Source organism: Gymnoscopelus microlampas, assembly GCF_963454915.1.
Source record: "Gymnoscopelus microlampas genome assembly, chromosome: 12".
In the NCBI taxonomy this organism is placed as follows: Eukaryota; Metazoa; Chordata; class Actinopteri; order Myctophiformes; family Myctophidae; genus Gymnoscopelus; species Gymnoscopelus microlampas.
Genome location: NC_139949.1, coordinates 15,234,241 through 15,254,323, shown reverse-complemented (window position 1 = coordinate 15,254,323; position 20,083 = coordinate 15,234,241). Strand labels below are relative to the sequence as shown.

Genomic DNA, 20,083 nt, shown 5'->3' with positions numbered 1-20,083 from the left:
ATTGCTGGAAAGAGACATTGCTGGAAAGAGACATTGCCAGTCATTTAGAAATATTTGTATTACGTCTTACTGCTGTCACTCACTAATCACGTTTATCACGTAGGCTACCACACACATTTCATCTCTGTCTTTACAGTAACTCTCTCTCTCGCACTCACTTTCTTACATTTTCCACTCTCTCTCACACACGCACAAGCACACGCAAACACACACAAGCCTCCAAGGTGAGTAAACAGAGCTGTACTTTGGAGTATCAGTCTGATGTCCTCAGCCATTTCTGCAGCTCTTTAAAAAGCCAGCTCACAGATCAGCCAGATCTGACAAGATGGCCAGGCTGTATTTACTGCTCCTCACCACTGCTTGCTTGCTGCTGGACACATGCAGTCTGGGGGCCGGAGACACTGAGGGAGATGCAGGTAAGAGCCAGGAAATCATCTTATGTACAGTAAAGGTAATTAAAAAAACACCAAAATAGCTATGGAGACCATTTTTACTCTCTATGTGATTAACTCGACTCTTGATAGGACTAACACTATGTAATAGGTATGCTTAAATTGGTAATGTTCTTAAGTATTGTCAAACAGGCCTATATTTAGATTTTTGATGGGTTAGGAAAGTCCAAATGGCGTATTTTCAATCTACCTTACTTGATCCATGACCTGGCTGCAAATAATGACCAGCAGGTCATCTCCAAGGCAAGCATGTCTGGTTGATGTTGAAATGATTTGGGGAAAGCACTGTCGAACTGTTTAGTTTGTTTGTTTATCATGCATTACATATTATGTAACTATTTGTTGTCCTATTTAGGATGAGAACCTTACTGTACAGTAGTGAACGTTTAGAAGTTAGCAAGAGATTGGTGAGAGCAGATGTGTCACTGGAGATATCAGATGGACACTTCCACAGATGTTTGACTACAGCTTCCCTCAGCTGCATGCGGCCCAGAGTAGGCAGCAAAATTCTAGTTAAATATTTCAAAAAACATAAAATGTACGTGGAAAATAATGAGTGGAGGTACTTCTGTGTCCTACTGACAGCATGCATAGAGAGAGATCAATCCAACAGTTTGTGAGATTTACTCCGGATATATAGAAACACAGGCAGACATGTCACACAGACCCTCTCTGGCTAGCCTCTTCCAGAGCCATGCTGTAAAGAAAAAAAATTACACCCTGTGTGAAGGAAGCGGTGCCTTTGGGGCGGGCCTTAACTCATTTCAATGCGTCCCTATTGGTGGTCTGAGTCGACTTAACACATTTGTACTTGGGAGCATGCTGCAAACTGGAATGATGGCTGTTTAAAGCCCAGCCAATGGGCAGACAGAGGGGGCGGGGCTTAAGTAATGACAGTTAGTCCCTATTGCTGGCTTTAGTCCATGTACAAAATTTGTACTCCATAGCATGCTGCGAACTTGAGTTATGGCTGTTTGAAGGCCAGCCAATGGGAAGACAGAGGGGGCGGGGCTTCAGCAATTCATGCTGGTCCCTATTGGTGGTCTGAGTCCACATACCAAATGTGGACTTGGTGGCATGCTGCAAACTGGAGTTATAGCTGTTTAAAATCCCGTGCTCATCCCGTGCTCATACGGGCGCGGGGGGTCCCTGGACCCCTCTTTGATAACTTCATCAATTCATGCTCGTGCCTATTGGTGGTCTAAGTCCACATACCAAATGTGGACTTGGTGGCATGCTGCAAACTGGAGTTATAGCTGTTTAAAATCCCGTGCTCATCCCGTGCTCATACGGGCGCGGGGGGTCCCTGGACCCCTCTTTGATAACTTCATCAATTCATGCTCGTGCCTATTGGTGGTCTAAGTCCACATACCAAATGTGGATTTGGTGGCATCCTGCAAACTGGAGTTATAGCTGTTTAAAATCCCGTGCTCATCCCGTGCTCATACGGGCGCTGGGGGTCCCTGGACCCCTTTTTGATAACGTCATCAATTCATGCTCGTCCCTATTGGTGGTCTAAGTCCACATACCAAATTTGGACTTGGTGGCATGCTGCAAACTGAAGTTATAGCTGTTTGCTTCTTTGCCGTGCTCATCCCGTGCTGAAACCGCCCGCCGGACGGACGGACGGACGGACGGACATACAAAAGTCAAAAGTCAAGTGTAGAGCGGTTGGCACCGCTAAAAACATTCCATTGTAAATCTGCGGTGGGTATGTGGAGCCTGATTTATACTTGATTGTGCGCTGGATTGTTCGCACAACAATCTACAGGCTCTGAGGCTCACAATATGCTTTGCGTTGAGACACCTTGTGACCTTGTAGATACGCAATTCTCACGACACCAATGTGAAACTAAATATAACTCAGGCTTAAAGGTAGGGTAAGTGATTTACTTTTGTTAAAATAAGTGTTAAATAGCTCTATATTCTGATAGTACTCATTGCTATAGAGTGTTTGTTCAGTAAAAGGAGTCTCCCATGTCTCTCCAGCTCTTTATTAAACAGAACATGCATTTTCAGTGCTCTCTCCTGATTGGCTTAAATGTTGTCACCTACCTGAAAATGTATTTATATTCTGTTTACTAAAGAGCTGGAGAGACCCCTGTGACCGAACAAACTCTCTGTAGCAATGATTACTATCAGAATATAGTACTTTAACCTTTTTAACAAAACAAAAAAGAAAACACCACAAAATATCACTTACCCTACCTTTAACTTCCGGGTCGGCCTACAAAAAGACGCCATCGCTATTACACTCTATTAGACCCAAACACCTCCAGAAGACTCAACAGTGAATTCTCGTGTCCTAGACTCCCTCCCCTCTGCACCCACTCTCAACAATGATCATGCCTACTAATACTACACCTACATTACCCAAATGCATTCATAACTAAGTGAAAGGAGCTGCTTTATGACATTAAAGCAGGTATAGAATACACTTGGGGACACATGTTTGACATTAAACCAGTTGATTGGGGATGGCATGTCAGATAGATTTCTTTCAGCAGGGACATGAAATGAATGTACCGTATCTCAATGCAATGTCCACCAAAGGATGATAAACAAGTATGTGTGATATAGCCTGATGTGAGCCACATGGTTTGCCCACAATTCTTCCTCCAGATTCTGTGTTTGTGACTCGCCAGTCTGCATTGGCTGTCCTGCGGCGCCAGCGGCGCTTCAACAGCGGCAACTTTGAGGAAATTCTGAAAGACAACCTGGAGAGGGAGTGCATGGAGGAGATCTGCAACATGGAGGAGGCCAGCGAGGTGTTTGAGAATGACGAGAAGACTGTAAGTTATACTCACACACACACACACACACACACACACACACACACACACACACACACACACACATACATACACATACACATACACATACACGTAAACACACGCAAATGCAATCTACTGTATACAAACACACAGTTGCATGCACACGCATGCCCAAATGTTTACACACACGCATGCGCACGCGCACACACACACACACACACACACACACACACACACACACACACACACACACACACACACACACACACACACACACACACACACACACACACACACACACACACACACACACACACACACACACTTAACATCTTTATTTGCGTTCACATTTTAACAAGAAATTATTGAACACAAACAGTAGTAGATGCACAAACTTGGCAAAGCTCAACAACAAGTATTTAAGGATACAGGGGTATCACGGGTACAGGAAGCATGGCCTCCTCCATACTGTATATGGCGACTGCCAATTATCACAGATACTGAACAGAATTTTGCCAATGCCTTAGCTCTTGACTTAGGCAATCCTGCAATCTGCAGGTCTCTCACAACTGATTTGTGGACATTACAGAGGCTTCCAAATATGAACACAAGCAGTTTACATTTGTAACCAAGCTGTATAATAGCATCCTTTAGACGATGGTACTTAAGTACCTTGGTAAGGAATGCCTCTTCCAGGCTGTGGTCAAATGTACATGCCACTTACAAAATGGTCACTTCTCTACTGTCCTCATCGACAATAACAACATCTGGTGTATTAGCTGTGACATCTGAAAAGGCATAATTTTCATTATTACACATGAACATGGCAGTTGAAACACAAGAGTGCTTATACGTTTTGGCAGATGATGAAACGTATGAACTTATGTCCTTGACTAATAAGTTAACAATTCTGTCATGCCTAGCAATATACATTCCCTTGTATACATAGCAGCCATTCAGAATATGTGACAGAGTTTCAGTAACTGGAGTGTGGTCATGGTGTAGACAATGAGGAGGTAACACACAAGCACGCACGCACGCACGCACGCACACACACACACACACACACACACACACACACACACACACACACACACACACACACACACACACACACACACACACACACACACACACACACAAATACTATCCTGTATGTTTAGGAACCATGCCCTGAAGTTTTACTTCTCTTTCTCTCAGATGGAGTTTTGGAGTACCTACGTTGGTAAGGAGAGCCCAGCGCAACCCAGATGTTAAGTCCCAGAATTAGCCGCTAATTGTTTGTCATTACAACTGTGTGTGTGTGTGTGTGTGTGTGTGTGTGTGTGTGTGTGTGTGTGTGTGTGCGTGTGTGCGTGTGTGCGTGCGTGCGTGCGTGCGTGAGTGCGTGTGTGTTTGTGTAGATGGTAACCAGTGCGACTCATCCCCCTGTCAGAATGGGGGTGAGTGTAAAGACGGGATAGATGCATACCTTTGCTACTGCAGCCGGGACTTCGGTGGCAAGAACTGTGAGATAAGTGAGTGTAATCCACTGGATTTGAGCATTTTAAATTGATTTATATAAAGATAGATTCTGGGTATACTACTGGAATTCCATTGTTGTAAATGGCATTTAGACCTCCTTCAACTGATGCTAGGTCTATTGATTAGCTGGCAGAGTTACTCTCCCAGCATACCAACTCAGAAATGATAGTTTTTGGAGATTTTAATATTGATTTAGGAATTTTCGATTTAGAAGAGAGAGATTTGTTTAATAGACACTTTGCAGCATTTGGCCACATTTCTGAGTATGAGGATATAGGGCGTCCCCTCCTACTATCATGGACCATCATTTCATTGTCTCCACCAGGCCGAAGATGTGGCCGAAATCATGATTAGGCATTGCAATGCTTTGTGCAGGTTCTCGTAGAACCCTTATTTTCGCTATTTGATGTACAATGAAGTATGAAAGGTTTCTAGATTTTATTCTATAAAAATGTTTGGTGTCGAGCATACACACAGGTCACAGAATTGTATGTGGCTTCCCTGGCCGTGGCTATGTTACTAATCCACATTCTCACCTGTCTCCAGACATAGCCAAGCAGTGTTCAGTCAGCAATGGTGGATGCTCTCACTTCTGTATGATGAAGGAAGAGCGCGTTGTTTGTCTGTGTGCTGCTGGCTACAGGCTAGGTACAGACAAGTCAAGCTGTGAGCCCACAGGTAACATTAATTAACACTAAACTGTAGGCTACACACATTGGACCTATTAGTCTGAAATAAAGATTGATTAATTTAATAGATGAAATAAACAATGATAACTTAGTTATAACCCAATCTTCCAACCATGATATTTGCTGTTATTGTTTAGAATTTGTAATATTTAGTAGCTTTTTTATGTTTGCTCGTGTTGATATGAGATTTGTGATGAGAGCCAGTCTATGCTTGAAACACATAGTGCTCAATTATATTACAGAATGCAGAATTTCTTTTTACAGTCTATGGATGAGAGCCTTAGTTTTATTAATCTCGCTTAAACAAAACTCATTTTTCCCTTTTTTCTTTTTTTCCCCCTTTCACAACCACCCTGCTACCAGCACAATTCCCGTGCGGCCGTTTGACTGCGCCCCTCGCCTCCAGATACAGGACCATTTATCAAGCACCTGGCAGACCTTCAAGGTCCTTCAGGTCCGTCAACGTAAACTCAAATGTAACCCAGGAGGACGAGGACGACTATGGCGACTATGACTTTCACAGTAATGACAGCGATGCATTGAACTTGACCTCGGTAGATGTGGATGTCTTGTCGACAGGTTTTACAACGTCGGTGCCCACTGATGTTGTGAACAACAGCAGCGCCATCGAAGATCCCACCACCAACACCTCAGATACACTGGAGCCCAGAACCACGGGAGAGATCAATGATGGTGATGCCATGAGGCTAACAACCGGAGGCAATGAGGCCATTCCGGGACAAATACCATGGCATGTAGGTGTCAAGAACACACATGGGACATGGAATGGGATGGAATAGGGAAAGAGAGACATCCATGTTAATAGCATACTGTAGAAATGGACTTCCATAGACTCTAAGCCAGTGTTTAAAAGTCCCCTCTTCAAAGTCAATTGAACACGTAGAGGAGGAAGAGCGGTTGGGATGGGAAACAGAACGGAGGCAGGTGAGGAGCAGAGGAAAGGATGGTGAGAGGCAGAAAAGTGATAGCAAAAGCCAATATCCTGGCCAGTAGAGCGGGGCGACATGGATGGTTAGAGGGTAGGAGGGCAGGTGAAGAGGGAGAGAGAGGAGATGAGTGGCTCAGGGGGGCAGAGCATCAACACCTGCAGCTGTGTTACCATTCTGTCATTCTGGGCTTGTGTTTGTTCATTTGTTAGGCTTACCATTCGTTTATGTGTGTGTGTGTGTGTGTGTGTGTGTGTGTGTGTGTGTGTGTGTGTGTGTGTGTGTGTGTGTGTGTGTGTGTGTGTGTGTGTGTGTGTGTGTGTGTGTGTGTGTGTGTGTGTGTGTGTGTGTGTGTGTGTGTGTGTGTGTGTGCACGCGTAGGTGACCCTGATGAAATTACCGTTAAACCAATCCTTCTGTGGAGGCTCTCTCCTCAGTGAGGTGTGGGTCATCACTGCTGCCCACTGTCTGGAGAAGATCAAAACTTCTGACCAGGGCTTCATTGTCAGAGCAGGTAATGAAGCTATGAAAGAAATTCACACAATTTTACAGTATAATGTTTTCAATTCATCAACTCAACACACCCTGTCCAGGTGAGCATGACCTCCACCGCGACGAAGGCAGGGAGCGAGACCACGCGGTGGCGGAGCAGTTCATCCATCCCAAATACAACACCCAGAAGTCTCGTTACAACCACAACATCGCCCTGCTGAAGCTCGCCAGCCCGGTGGAGCTGTCCGACCACCGACTCCCCATCTGTCTGGGCCCCAAGGACTTCACCGAGACCCTGATGAGGGACACTCCCAGCTCCCTGGTCAGTGGCTGGGGCCGCCTCAGGGCCCTGGGGTATCATGGCCCCGAGGCCTCCAAGCTACAGCGGATTGAGGTATCCTACGTCGACCGCATCGAGTGCAAAGGCAGCAGCCGTATACCCGTCACGCGCTTCATGTTCTGCGCCGTCGACTACAGAAGCTACATGTATCAGAGGGACTCCTGCCAGGGGGACAGCGGCGGGCCCCATGCTACCAACTACGATGGCACCTGGTTCCTGACGGGCATCGCCAGCCGGGCAGAGGAGTGTGCCAAGGAGGGAAAGTATGGCATCTATACCCGTCTGTCACGCTACTACACGTGGATAAACCAGACCACAGGGCTCCACATCAGCAACTCTCTGTAAGCAGCTCTGGGCATCGACTGGCACAAAGCCAGATTATTCTCAGAAATATACACGTTCTGTGTACATTACAGAGCTGGGTGGAAAGCTATGCGTCAATCGTTTTAATGCACATGCACATTCGTCTGCACTAGTTCTGCCAGCATTTGATATAATTTCTACTGTGTGCTATACTCACTAAATGAGGTTAAGTATTTTTTTTGGACCGTCCAATAAACTAGAATTAGACTATCTGGGTACAGGTTTGCATTCCTCTGCTTGTCAGTTAGATTATTAAGTTGACATTGCAGGTTCACCACCCTCAACATCTCTCAGACACACTTTATTCATGGTGAAAATCAACCTGGTTGCGAATAAAGATGTTTTATTGTAATATTCACATTTTGTATGGATTTATTCTTTTGATCATGATATGATTATCCACTCGGAAATAAAGTCATCATGAAATGAATTTATTGCTAACGTTTTTAGCTCAGAAACAAGGGTGTGTAGTGTCAGAAGGTCCGGTTCCCTCCTCCAAGCTATATGGGATCGCTGCGGCACTTTAGTGTACTGCATTGCTTTTTTCTCACCTCTTTGATGTTTTCAGATACATATTTTAATGTACTTTTTTAAGTTTAAAACAATGCACCATCTGACCATCATTTTGAGTTGGAAAAAGAACGTAGCAGACCAATTGTGTCTCCCTAATTAAAATCAGGTGCGAGTGGAGGAACGTGCACGGTGCAGCTATGGGAATCAAACAGGTAAATGGAATCAAGGTTTATTTATGTTCCTAAAGGACTCTCATCTATGTCAGTGGTTGCCAAATGGTCTTAGGGGGGTCCCCAGATGATTAGCTTAAACAACTTTGTTTACTTACCAAATAGTAAATAAACCAACGTAAGTATTTAAGTGTATACAGGGTAGTCTATGCACATCTCTAAAGGTACAATTTAAGGACTTTTAAGACCTTTTTAATACCAAATTGGAAAATGTGTCAAATATTACATAAGAAAGAGGCAAACATTGTGAGATTTTTGTGTGTGTGTGTGTGTGTGTGTGTGTGTGTGTGTGTGTGTGTGGGGGGGGGGGGGGGGGGGGGCGGGGGGGTTGGGGGGGGGGCAGTTCAAATATGATTATTTTGGGAGGTTGTGGCCTTTAACGTTTGGGAACCCTTGATTTTTGTCATCACACAGTATATTTGTGTTTACAGGAAGTAATTACATTTTTAATTTGATGGGCTTTTGTTAAAATACACCCAGTTTTGTGTCGCTTTCACCCACCGATGAAATAAAGTGTACACCGGTGACATTGCACTGACGCAAAAATCACTCTCCAGTACAGGATGGAGTTGCAATTTCATGAAGGTCAGTGAAATTATTAAAATGAACGCCAGCCAGTGGCTACTGTCCGTAACTTTAGTTGTAAGCCCCTTTACTGTGTTGCATTATTATATTTGCATTGTTGTTTGCAGTCATATAATTGCTTGGGATGATTTAAGCCATTGTTTATATTGTGAGTGAAGAAATAGCTGTTGTTGGTCTATGAAACTGTATAGGACTGTATAGACAGTGTTATATAGCGGCATGGACTGCAGCTTTTGACAATACAGTAGGTGTAAGATGGACTGGATTTGATACACAGTTTGCAAGCTCAAAATGATTAAGATTGGGTTTAATCATGGCTTGGATGTGTGGTGCGTGCATGTGCGTGTGTGCACGCGCACGGGGGGCCCTCTGGACCTTCAGTGCCCAGTGGCCCCCAGGGGTGTTAATCCAGCCCTGATAGTAAGAAGCAACTTTAGTGGTTGTGTCTACCTGCTCTTCTATTGAGAAATGTAGATCCTGTGGTAGGTAATGATTGACATTGACAAGTGGCACAGCCTGGAAGTCAAAATTCAATTTCTCTCCTGAGCTAGCAGGAATGGTCTATTAGCACATTGGTAGTGGGTCTGAATCTCAGGTAGAACGTGAAAGATACAGAATGCAGCTTTAATCGTACAGGAATAACGCCCCTGGTGTGTAAAGACCTTTACTCATTATTCCTGCAGTTAATCTATTAGAGTATCTCTGGTAGCTGCTTGCAACAGAGATGAGTAAAGACACAGTGATATATAAACAAAGCTGCGACAATTATGCTGTGCAATTAAACGGTGTATCTTTATAGTTTGTTTGGCACAAGGATCATGATACCTCTGTAGGCCTACGTGGATCTGGTGTGTGAGTGACAATCATGATGGTACATGATAAGTAAATAGAAAATGGTACAGCTTAAGTAAAGTCCAAAATAATATGTGTCAAGACACACAAACCACCTCCATTCCCAAGTCAGTTCTAACACAAGAACAAAGAAACAAAGAAAATTTGCAGAATTGAAGCTGTCTGAGGTTCAATTCTTCATTTGCTGAGGTTTGGTTGTGCAGCCTGGATTCTTCTGCAGTGATAATGTCGTTAATGCTGTGCTTCAGTGTGATTGGTAGATGAATGTCTTGGTATAGTCATTCTCCTCTGGCCATGAACAGACAGACAAAAATATATGAACTTTATAACAGTGTCAGGTGTGTGTGACTGTGTATGTATTGGTGTATGTGGTACATTTGTACAGTGTGTGGGTGTGTGGAACCCTTTGCACTAAGAGACATACTGTACTGTAGGTGGAGAGGCAGGCAGAAGAGGGGATGCAGTGATGAAAACGGAATGAAAAAGGGAACATATCACAGCCACCACATCTCTTATCCTCGCTCCTGATTTGTTCTCAGAAGGCCTCGCCCAGATTCCTGTGCAGGTCCTCCGATAGGACACGTCCCTGCTCGCCACGACTCACATTTCTCACCACCCTGTTTGACACAAACAACAAACATCATGTGAAGTTGTACTATTGTCTCTGTTTTATACTGAATGTTATAAGCATGCTTTTACAACAGCAACTGGATTACATCACCGCAATTAAAGATGATGTCATCAGTGCTGGCCATGCTGCTCTCCACCATGACCCTATACCTGCCAGCCACCTGGAACAGAAGACAGTAGAGTTACTTGAACTTAAGAAAATCGTCTATTTATATGTTGCTAATTTTAACTGTGGTGTTCCTCAATGGGATATTCTTGGCCGTCTATTATTATCAATATACATGCTTCCCCTCAGCCAGATCATTCAGGGCCATGGTGTTACCCATCACCATTATGCTGATGATACACTTATTTTCCTCTCCAATCTAATAATTTAAGCAGTTTACATCATTCCCTTGCCTTTAATTCCTTTGACATAAAATGTTGGATGTCCCAAAACCTTTTAAAACTGAACATGACAAAGCTGAGGTCAGTTGGTTAAACATATTCGACCAGCCTGCTTCACAGTGAGCTTGGTTCATTGACCAGAAATATCAAGCAGGTGGACAAACAGACATTTTGGTGTAATGTTTGACGCTGATATCTGTTGTAAGTGTCATATTAAGAATATTGTCCTGTTTTGCTTCTTTAAAATAAAGACATTTTCTAAAATCAGATCATTGTCTCCCACTGATTTGCAAAAACGAAATAATGCATGCCTTTCCTTTTTTCCCACCTGGACTGCTGTAATGCACTTTACGCTGTTGTCAGTCAATGCTCACTTAACCGACTCCAACCAGTACAGAACTTTGCTGCCTTAATTTTAACAGGCACAAAGAAATACGAACACATTACTGCTGTGTTGTGCTGTGCTTGCCAACTTACAAAATTGGCAGCAAATTGTTAAATGTACCTTTAAAGGTCTAGCTATCTATAACCATACTGGCCCAACCTAACCCAAACCAACCTTAACCTAACCACAACGCTAATTTTAACTTCAAAATCCCTAACCCTTACCCTAAACCTAACCTCTAAATACATAATCCTAACATTATTATTATGTGTAATCCTAACTCTAAAACTTTTTTGTTTTATTTGATTGATTGATTGATTGATCGATTGAATACTTTATTAACAGCAAACAAAACAAAACAAAACAACAAAAAGACCACAGAAAGTACAGTTCTATACAAAAGGATGCTAAAAGGATTACATCGAAGAAAGCACTATGGCTTGTTTCCATTGGGGTCCTGTGTATTAATTTCATCAAAACACCACCACACAGCTAGTACTCAGTCAGGCAATCTGTCTGTCCAAAATGTTCCAACGTAAACCCAACAGCTGATCACAGCTCGCAGGGCCGCCCCCATTTAAAAATAAGAGCACCTCGGTCTCTTTTAAACAGAAAGTAATTCAGAGGACAGGAGCCTATCCTATGTCTGACAGCTCCGCGCCACCGTTTTCTGCCACAGCGCCACCTAGAGTCTGCAACAACAAAAAAAAGTTGCCTACCTGTAGCTGGAGAGACATTGCCAGTCAATTAGAAATATTTGTATTACGTCTTACTGCTGTCACTCACTAATCACGTTTATCACGTAGGCTACCACACACATTTCATCTCTGTCTTTACAGTAACTCTCTCTGACTCACTTTCTTACATCTTTCACTCTCTCTGTCTCTCTCTCTCACACTCACACACACACACACACACGCACACGCACACGCACACACACACACACACACACACACACACACACACACACACACACACACACACACACACACACACACACAGGCCTCCCAGGTGAGTAAACAGAGCTGTACTTTGGAGTATCAGTTTGATGTCCTCAGCCAGTTCTGCAGCTCTTTAAAAAGCCAGTTCACAGATCAGCACTGACAAGATGGCCAGGCTGTATTTACTGCTCCTCACCACTGCTTGCTTACTGCTGGACACATGCAGTCTGGGAGCCAGAGACACTGAGGGAGATGCAGGTAAGAGGCAGGAAATCATCTTAGTTACTGAATACAGTATGGTGCCATATATATACCAAATACCACCTTGTACAATAAAGGTAATATCGCAAGAGCAAAAACCACTGATCTCTGTGAACAAACTAAAAATGAAAAATGTATTGAGACATGTTTTTACTCTCTATGAGATTAACTTGACTCTTGATAGGACTAACACTATGAACAACATATCTTTTTTTTGTAATAGGTATGCTTAAGTTGGCAATGTTCTGAAATATTGTTGTCAAACAGGCCTATATTTCAATTTTTGATGGGATAGGAAAGTCCAAATGGTGTATTTTCAATCTACCTTACTTGATCCATGACCTGGCTGCAAATAATGACCAGCAGGTCATCTCCAAGGCAACCGGTTTAATATAATTGGGAAGTGATAAGTCAGTAAAACATGTCAGGTTGGTGTGGAAATGGTTTGGGGAAAGCACTGTCAAACAATTTAGTTTGTTTGTTTATCATTACATTATGTAACTATTTGTTGTCCTATTTAGGATTAGAACCTTACTGCACAGTAGTGAACCTTTAGAAGTTAATAGCAAGAGATTGGTGAGAGCAGATGTGTCATGATGGCTGTACTCGATGGCCCAGAGTAGGCAGCGAATTTAAAGTTAAATATTTCCAAAAGCATAAAATGTATGTGGAAAATAATGAGTGGAGGTACTTCTGTGTCCTACTGACAGCATGCATACAGAGGTTGGCACTGATCAATCCAACAGTTTGTGAGAACCGGATATATAGAAATAGAAACACAGGCAGACATGTCACACAGACCCTCTCTGGCTAGCCTCTTCCAGAGCCATGCTGTAAAAAATAAAAATGGTCAGCTCCTCAGCCCTTGGACTTTGATTGTCTGTTGAGTTCACCTGTGTCTAGTTAGTCCTTGTCTATATGTATGCCCCTGTGTGTCATTCGGCATTTAAGTCCTACACCTCCCATAGCACACCTTGACAGTTCTGTCACGTACTGGTGTGGTGAGGACCCAAAAGCAGGACAGCCAGGTATAGAAAAGAGTCAGCTAGTCAGCAACAGCAACCCTCCCCCTGGCCTGCTCCCATGGATTGGCTCCACCCACCTCACCTGCTCTCACTCACTCTCAATCCCTAATCACACCTGTCCTCACTCACTCCTCATTAGAGGCCTGCTATAAGTACTGCTTGAGTGCCTGGCCTGCTACATAAAGTTTGGCAGCAGCAATAGCAACAACTCCTCTGCCCTGGAGTCTCAGCAGGCCTTGGTTATGCGTTATTGAATAAAAATCATAACCTTGAAGCCTCGTCACCTCCTTGCCCAATAACAATATGCTCATGTGTGCAACGGAAATAAATGCCTTAAACGGAACTCAGTTGTCAAACATTCTTGCCGATGTTCCATGGCGATGTTCAAATAACCGTTGAACTAGAACTCTATCTTATACCAGCCATGTAGTGATCAAAACCCATGGTTGGGTGTTTTAATAAAGAGTAGGAAAATAAATCACAAATACAAAGAAACTAATGCAGTGACACCAAACAATGACTCGACAAAGACTGACTGTGGAACAAGACTAAAATACACATGAGGGGTGATTACAAATCAGATACAGCTGGGGCAAACAGAAACATAGAACCAAGAATTCTAGACAAGGGAACAAAACATAGACATACAAGACCTAGACAAGACGGGCAACGTCTGGGACTGTGACAGTAAATCTGCGGTGGGTAATTGGAAGTTAAGCCTGATTTATACTTGATTGCGCACTAGTGTCGCACAACAATCTACAGGCTCTGAGGCTCACAATGCTTCACGTTGAGACACCTTGTGACCTTGTAGATAGGCAATTCTCATTCTCAGTGCACGACACCAATTTGAAACTAATAACTCAGGCTTAACTTCCGGGTTGGCCTACAAAAAGACACCATCCCTATTATACTCTATTAGACTCAAACACCTCCAGAAGACTCAACAGTGAATTCTCGTGTCTTAGATTCCCTCCCCTCTGCACCCACTCTCAACAATGATCAGGCCTACTATACTACACCTACATTACCCAAATACATGCATATAAGTAATACGTGAAAGGAGCTGCTTTATGACATTGAAGCTGGTATAGATTACAGTACAATGTCAGATAGATTTCTTTCAGCAGGGGCATGAAATGAATGTACCGTATCTCAGTGCAATGTCCACCAAAGGATGATAAATAAGTATGTGTGATATACTGTAGCCTGATGTGAGCCACATGGTTTGCCCACCATTCTTCCTTCAGATTCTGTGTTTGTGACTCGCCAGTCTGCATTGGCTGTCCTGCGGCGCCAGCGGCGCTACAACAGCGGCCACTTTGAGGAGCTGCAGAAAGACAACCTGGAGAGGGAGTGCAGGGAGGAGATCTGCACCATGGAGGAGGCCAGAGAGGTGTTTGAGAATAACGAGAAGACTGTAAGTTGCGCACGCACGCACGCACACACACACACACACACACACACACACACACACACACACACACACACACACACACACACACACTATCCTGTATATCTACAAACCATGCCCTGAAGTTTTATTTCTCTTTCTCTCAGATGGAGTTTTGGGTTAGCTACAGTGGTAAGGAGAGCCCAGCACAACCCTGATGTTATGTCCCAGAGTTAGCCGTGAATTGTTTGTCATTACAACTGTGTGTGTGTGTGTGTGTGTGTGTGTGTGTGTGTGTGTGTGTGTGTGTGTGTGTGTGTGTGTGTGTGTGTGTGTGTGTGTGTGTGTGTGTGTGTGTGCGCGTGCGTGCGTGCGTGCGTGCGTGTGTGTGTGTTTGTGTAGATGGTAACCAGTGCGACACATCCCCCTGTCAGAATGGGGGTTCGTGTAAAGACGGGATGAGTGCATACTTTTGCTACTGCAGCCCGAACTTCAAGGGCAAGAACTGTGAGATATGTGAGTATAATCCACTGGATTTGAGCCAGTGAAGATTATTTACAATGTACTGTAGCTAAAAATCAATTATATTTTAAGTTGATTTCTCTAAAGATAGGTATACTACTGGAATTCCATTGTTGTAAATGGCATTTAGACCTCCTTCAGCTGATGCTAGGTCTATTGATTAGCTGGCAGAGTTACTCTCCCAGATACCAACTCAGAAATTATAGTTTTGGGAGATTTTGATATTGATTTAGGTATTTTCGATTTAGAAGAGAGAGATTTGTTGATGGACACTTTGCAGCATTTGGCCACGTTTCTGAGTATGAGGATAGGGAATCCCCTTGAACTAACATGGACCATCATTTCATTGTCTCCGCCAGGCTGAAGCCGTAGTCGAGATCATGATTAGGCATTGCAATGCTTTGTGCACTCGTAGAAGCCTTATTTTCGCTATTTGATGTACAATGAAGTATGAAAGGTTTCTAGATTGTATTGTAAAAAAGATATTGTGTGTCGAGCATCATACTGTATGTACACAAGGGGTACAGAATTGTACAGTATGTGGCTTCACTGGCTGTGGCTATGTTACTAATCCACATTCTCACACCTGTCTCCAGACGTAGCCAAGCAGTGTTCAGTCAGCAATGGTGGATGCTCTCACTTCTGTGTGATGAAGGAAGAGCGTGTTGTTTGTCTGTGTGCTGCTGGCTACAGGCTAGGTACAGACAAGTCAAGCTGTGAGCCCACAGGTAACATTAATTAACAACTGTAGGCTACACACATTGGACCTATTAGAGTCTGAAAAAAAGATTGATTGATAGCATAGAGTACTAGGCTTAATTTAATAGATGAAATAAACAATAATAGCTTAGTGTTAACCCAATCTTCCAATCATGATATGTTTATATATTGTTTAGAATTTGTTATCCTTTTGAGGTCATATTTTGTAGCTTTTTTATGTTTGTTCGTGTTGACATGAGATTTGTGATGAGAGCCAGTCTGTGCTTGAAACCTATAGTGCTCAATTATATTACTATATTACTAGTCTTTGGATGAGAGCCTTAATTTTATTAATCTCGCCTATATACTTTTTTTTTTTCTTTTTCTTGCTTTCACAACCACCCTGCCACCAGAACAATTCCCGTGCGGCCGTTTGTCTTCAGCCCTCGACTCCAGATCAAGGACCATTTATCAAGCACCTGGCAGGCCTTGGTCCTTCAACGAAAACTCAAATGTAACCCAGGAGGACGAGGTCGACACGCTGGAATATGACGACTATGACTTTCACAGGAATGACAGCGATGCATTGAACCTTACCTCGGTAGATGTGGATGTCTTGTCAACGGATGTTACAACTTCGGTGCCCACTGAAGTTGTGAACAACAGCAGGGGACGTTTGGTGCGCAGGAGGAGCACCATCGAAGATCCCACCACCAACACTTCAGATAAACCGGAGATGTCATTCTGGTCATTCTATCCCACTGCGCCCACTCCGCCCCAGAAAACATATATCAGTGATTACGAAAGCAATGAGGCCATTCCGGGACAGTTTCCATGGCATGTAGGTGTGAGGAACACACATGGGACATGGAATGGGATAGAATAGGGAAAGGGAGACAGAATGGTTGCAGTACTGTACATTAAAACACCCATGTTAATAATACTGCAGAAATGGACTTCCATAGACACTAAGCCAGTGTTTAAAAGTCCCCTCTTCAAAGTCAATTGAACATGTATGAGGAGGAAGAGCGGTTGGTATGGGTAACAGAAAAGAGGCAGGTGAGGCGCAGAGGAAAGGATGGTGAGAGGCAGAAAAGTGATAGCAAAAGAGGGGACATGGATGGTTAGAGAGAAGGAGGGTAGGTGAAGAGGGAGAGAGAGGAGATGAGCTCAGGGGGCAGAGCATCAACACCTGCAGCTGTGTTGCCATTCTGTCATTCTGGGCTTGTGTTTGTTCATTTGTTAGGCTTACCATTAGTCGTGTGTGTGTGTGTGTGTGTGTGTGTGTGTGTGTGTGTGTGTGTGTGTGTGTGTGCGTGTGCGTGTGAAGGTGACCCTGATGAAATTACCGTTAAACCAATCATTCTGTGGAGGCTCTCTCCTCAGTGAGGTGTGGGTCATCACTGCTGCCCACTGTCTGGAGAAGATCAAAACTGATCAGGGCTTCATTGTCAGAGCAGGTAATGAAGCTATGAAAGAAATTCACACAATATTACAGTAATGTTTTCAATTCATCAACTCAACACACCCTGTCCAGGTGAGCATGACCTCCACCGCGACGAAGGCAGGGAGCGAGACCACGCGGTGGCGGAGCAGTTCATCCATCCCAAGTACGCCGCCCGTAAGTCTCGTTACAACCACGACATCGCCCTGCTGAAGCTCGCCAGCCCGGTGGAGCTGTCCGACCACCGACTCCCCATCTGTCTGGGCCCCAAGGACTTCACTGAGACCCTGATGAGGGACACTCCCAGCTCCATGGTCAGTGGCTGGGGCCGCCGCAGGGCCCTGGGGTATCATGGCCCCGAGGCCTCCAAGCTGCACCGGATGGAGGTATCCTACGTCGACCGCATCGAGTGCAAAGGCAGCAGCCGTGTACACGTCACGCGATTCATGTTCTGCGCCGGCAGAAGCTATCAGAGGGACTCATGCCAGGGGGACAGCGGCGGGCCCCATGCTACCAACTACGAGGGCACCTGGTTCCTGACGGGCATCGTCAGCCGGGCAGAGGAGTGTGCCAAGGAGGGAAAGTATGGCATCTATACCCGTCTGTCACGCTACTACACGTGGATAAACCAGACCACAGGGCTCCACATCAGCAACTCTCTGTAAGCAGCTCTGGGCATCGACTGGCACAAAGCCAGATTATTCTCAGAAATATACACGTTCTGTATACATTACAGGGCTGTGTGAAAAGCTATGCTTCAATCGTTTTATTGCACATTCGTCTGCACTAGTTCTGCCAGAATTTGCTATTATTTCTAGTGTGTGCTATACTCACTAAATGAGGTAGTAAATCAACCAAGTATTTCTTTTGGACCGTCCAATAAGCTAGAATTAGACTATCTGGGTACGGGTTTGCATTCCTCTGCTTGTCAGTTAAATGATGAAGTTGACAATGCAGGTTCACTACCTTCTACATCTCTCAGAAACTCCCCAGTCACAATCACATGAAAACACCGTCTTTATTTATGGTGAAAATCAAACTGGTTACGAATAAAGATGATTTATTGTAATATTCACATTCTGTATGGATTTATTTGTGACACAAACAAGTTTGAAAAAATACATATATATATATATTGTGGCAAATTAAAGCTACACTACGTAACTTGTTTTGTGAATAAAATGTAATTTTGTCCTATCTGTTTGGTAGAGTAAGTAGCACAACTTTAGAGGTTGTATTATGTCTCCCTGCTCTTCTATTGAGAAATGTAGATCCTGTGGTAGGGTATGACCACTAATGATTGACATTGACAAGTGGCACTGCCTGGAAGTCAAAATTAAATTTCTCTCCTGAGCTAGCAGGCATGCTCTATTAGCACATTGGTAATGGGTCTGAACCTCGGCTAGGACGTGAAAGTTTCAGAATGCAGATTTAATCGCACAAAAATAATGCCCCCGTGTGTAAAGACCTTTACTCATTATTCCTGTGAAATGTCATGACTTGTTTTTTCCTACCAGTTACCTGAGTTAATCTACAGTGTTTTTGCATAATTCATGCTCAGTTCACTACCGAAAATTCCCTAACCCTTACCCTAAAACTAACCCTAAACCTAACCTCTAAATACATAATCCAAACATTATTATTTTGTGTAATCCTAACTCTAAAACACTTTTGTTTTATTTGATTGATTGATTGATTGATTGATTGAATACTTTATTAACAGCAAACAAAACAACAAAAAGTTCACAGAAAGTACAGTTCTATACAAAAGGATGCTAAAAGGATTAAACCCAAGAAAGCACTATGGCTTGTTTCCATTGGGGTCCTGTGTATTCAATTCATCGAAACACCACCACACAGCTAGTACTCAGTCCACCAAAATGTTCCAACGTAAATGGTGCATTTATATAGCGCTTCTATCCGAAGCGCTTTACATTGATTGTGCCATTAACCCATTCACACACACATTCATACACCGATGGCGGAGGAAACCATGCAAGGCACCAACCTGCTCATCGGGAGCAATTAGGGGTTCAGCGTCTTGCTCAAGGACACTTCGACACTAACTCTAGGGGAGCGCCCCCGCCCGGGATCGAACTGGGAACCTTGCGGTTTTCCAGCTCACACTACCCGGCCACTCTACCCCTGAGCCACTGCCGCCCCAACGTAAACCCAACAGCTGATCACAGCTGGTCACAGATTACGTGATCGTTGAATATAAAATTAAACAGAGTTTGTCTAGTGAAGATACGTGCTTGTTAACCGTAAACATGACCGTTTCCCTCATGGGGAACATAACCCCGCAAGTTTTGATTTTCTCTGGTTTTACTCTCTCAGTGGGGTTAGGGTTAGGATAGAAGATAGTAGAGAAGATAGTAAAACATGACCCACACAGTGCACTTAGTCTAACTCATCAACAGTGACACACAGTCAATATTTGTTGTTGCTCAGATTTTGATCTGACATAGTACCTGTAGCTGGAAAGAGACATTGCCAGTCATTTAGAAATATTTGTATTACGTCTTACTGCTGTCACTCACTAATCACGTTTATCACGTAGGCTACCACACACATTCCTCTCTCTCTGTCTTTACAGTAACACTCTCTCGCACTCACTTTCTTATTTATACATTTC

At 43.7% G+C, this 20,083-nt stretch overlaps 2 protein-coding genes across 2 annotated transcripts; both read left to right on the top strand.

Annotated features, from left to right (window-relative positions):
• Positions 1 to 325: 325 nt before the first annotated feature.
• On the top strand, positions 326 to 7,563 carry LOC311057230 (coagulation factor IX-like; the record flags this gene model as incomplete). Its single annotated transcript, XM_084074179.1, has 9 exons — positions 326 to 416; positions 3,075 to 3,244; positions 4,427 to 4,447; positions 4,662 to 4,743; positions 5,297 to 5,428; positions 5,803 to 6,194; positions 6,344 to 6,384; positions 6,824 to 6,900; positions 6,980 to 7,563. 9 exons carry the CDS (start codon positions 326 to 328, stop codon positions 7,561 to 7,563), a joined length of 1,590 nt encoding a protein of 529 aa, XP_083930305.1.
• A 4,708-nt stretch (positions 7,564 to 12,271) lies between these two features.
• Positions 12,272 to 18,113, top strand: LOC311057229 (coagulation factor IX-like; the record flags this gene model as incomplete). Its single annotated transcript, XM_084074178.1, has 9 exons — positions 12,272 to 12,362; positions 13,334 to 13,393; positions 14,641 to 14,810; positions 14,951 to 14,975; positions 15,237 to 15,299; positions 15,902 to 16,033; positions 16,448 to 16,845; positions 17,335 to 17,464; positions 17,542 to 18,113. The coding sequence occupies 9 exons, from the start codon at positions 12,272 to 12,274 to the stop codon at positions 18,111 to 18,113; spliced, it is 1,641 nt and encodes a 546-aa protein (XP_083930304.1).
• Between the last annotated feature and the right edge of the window lie 1,970 nt (positions 18,114 to 20,083).